Source organism: Penaeus vannamei, chromosome 15, assembly GCF_042767895.1.
Source record: "Penaeus vannamei isolate JL-2024 chromosome 15, ASM4276789v1, whole genome shotgun sequence".
Lineage (NCBI taxonomy): Eukaryota > Metazoa > Arthropoda > Malacostraca > Decapoda > Penaeidae > Penaeus > Penaeus vannamei.
Window position 1 is genome coordinate 15654171 of NC_091563.1, and position 1208 is coordinate 15655378.

Sequence of the window (1208 nt, forward strand, 5' to 3'; positions counted from 1 at the left end):
TATAAATCTTTTGTTTTTTTTCGTCGACATCATTTTTATAGAGCATGCAGTGATACAGTATTAATGTTTATCTATTCTGGGGAAAGATATTTATGCTGTTTTTATTTTGGAGTGTTGTCTCTCTTGTTGTTGTTGTTTTTTGTTTTGGTTCTATTTTTATCTCTATGATCGTTCTTCTTTTTTTTTTCTTTCTGCATTTCCTTCACTCTCTCCTTGTTTGTTATTCTCCATTATTTGAATCGCCTTATTCACCGTTTTCCACTATGCATACACACATACAGCCCCTCCTGCACACATGTGCACATCATTGTCAAATACGACGAACTGAACACAACATTAAAATGTTTGTATTTTTTTGTGAATTTTATCCACAAGCAAAAAAAAAAAAAAAAAAAAAAAAAAAAAAAAATAACGGCGCACACTGTGAATGTATGATGTTGAACGATTGTACACGGTACATTACGACACAAAATGGGATTGCTATATGGCACATAATCAAGTTGCTATATGCCACAATATGGTATTACTATGTCACAAAATAGTATTACTATATGACACATAATGGTATTACTACATGACATAAAGTTACTATATGAAAGAAATGGTATTACTATTTGACACAAAATCTTAATGTATACGATAACGATAGAATAAGAAATAATGCGATATTAACGCAATATATCACAAAAGAAGCACATTAGAGCACGCAAAACCATATCATATTATGTTACAATAAAACAAGTACGAAATTTCACCACTGTACGATAACACACAATACGATACGATATCACTAGAAGGTTAACACTTATCTGAAACTCGTATTATCGATCTACAGCAATGGCTATCGATTCCTATATCATTATGAAATATATCCGTTATTCCTGCAACTTAATAGACATTCAGTATCGCAAGGAAGTCGCCAAGATCAAACTGCATCTTGAATTTTCTCGCATTTGCAACGAAGTCAATAGATTGGTATTTTTAATGAGAGAGAGAAACTGCATCTGTGCGTCTGATAAGCAAGTATAATTAGCAAGAAAAGGTAATTAACCGGGAGATTTGTGAAACTAGTTAAGAAGATGTTCAATGTGTGTTCATAATGAGTTTCTGAATCTATTATACTGGGAATTATAAGATAGATTATACAATGATATCAAGAATATATGCTTATATTTAGTCATCGTGATTTTGCTTTTGTGTTGGTAGGT

General features: G+C 31.5%; 1 protein-coding gene across 4 annotated transcripts in view; it reads right to left on the reverse strand.

Annotated features, from left to right (window-relative positions):
* The window catches only part of LOC113812995 (uncharacterized), an 8401-nt gene extending 7453 nt beyond the window's left edge, over positions 1-948 (reverse strand). Inside the window, exons 1-2 of one of the 4 annotated variants that reach the window (XM_070130487.1) lie at positions 898-948; positions 1-76 (exon numbers count right to left, since the gene is read on the reverse strand). The exon at positions 1-76 is cut by the window's left edge and continues 50 nt beyond it. In XM_070130487.1, the coding sequence (XP_069986588.1) occupies positions 1-33 (33 nt within the window). In that variant the 5' untranslated portion in view covers positions 34-76; positions 898-948. The other 3 variants (XM_070130486.1, XM_070130485.1, XM_027364936.2) reach the window with 3 other exon arrangements.
* Between the last annotated feature and the right edge of the window lie 260 nt (positions 949-1208).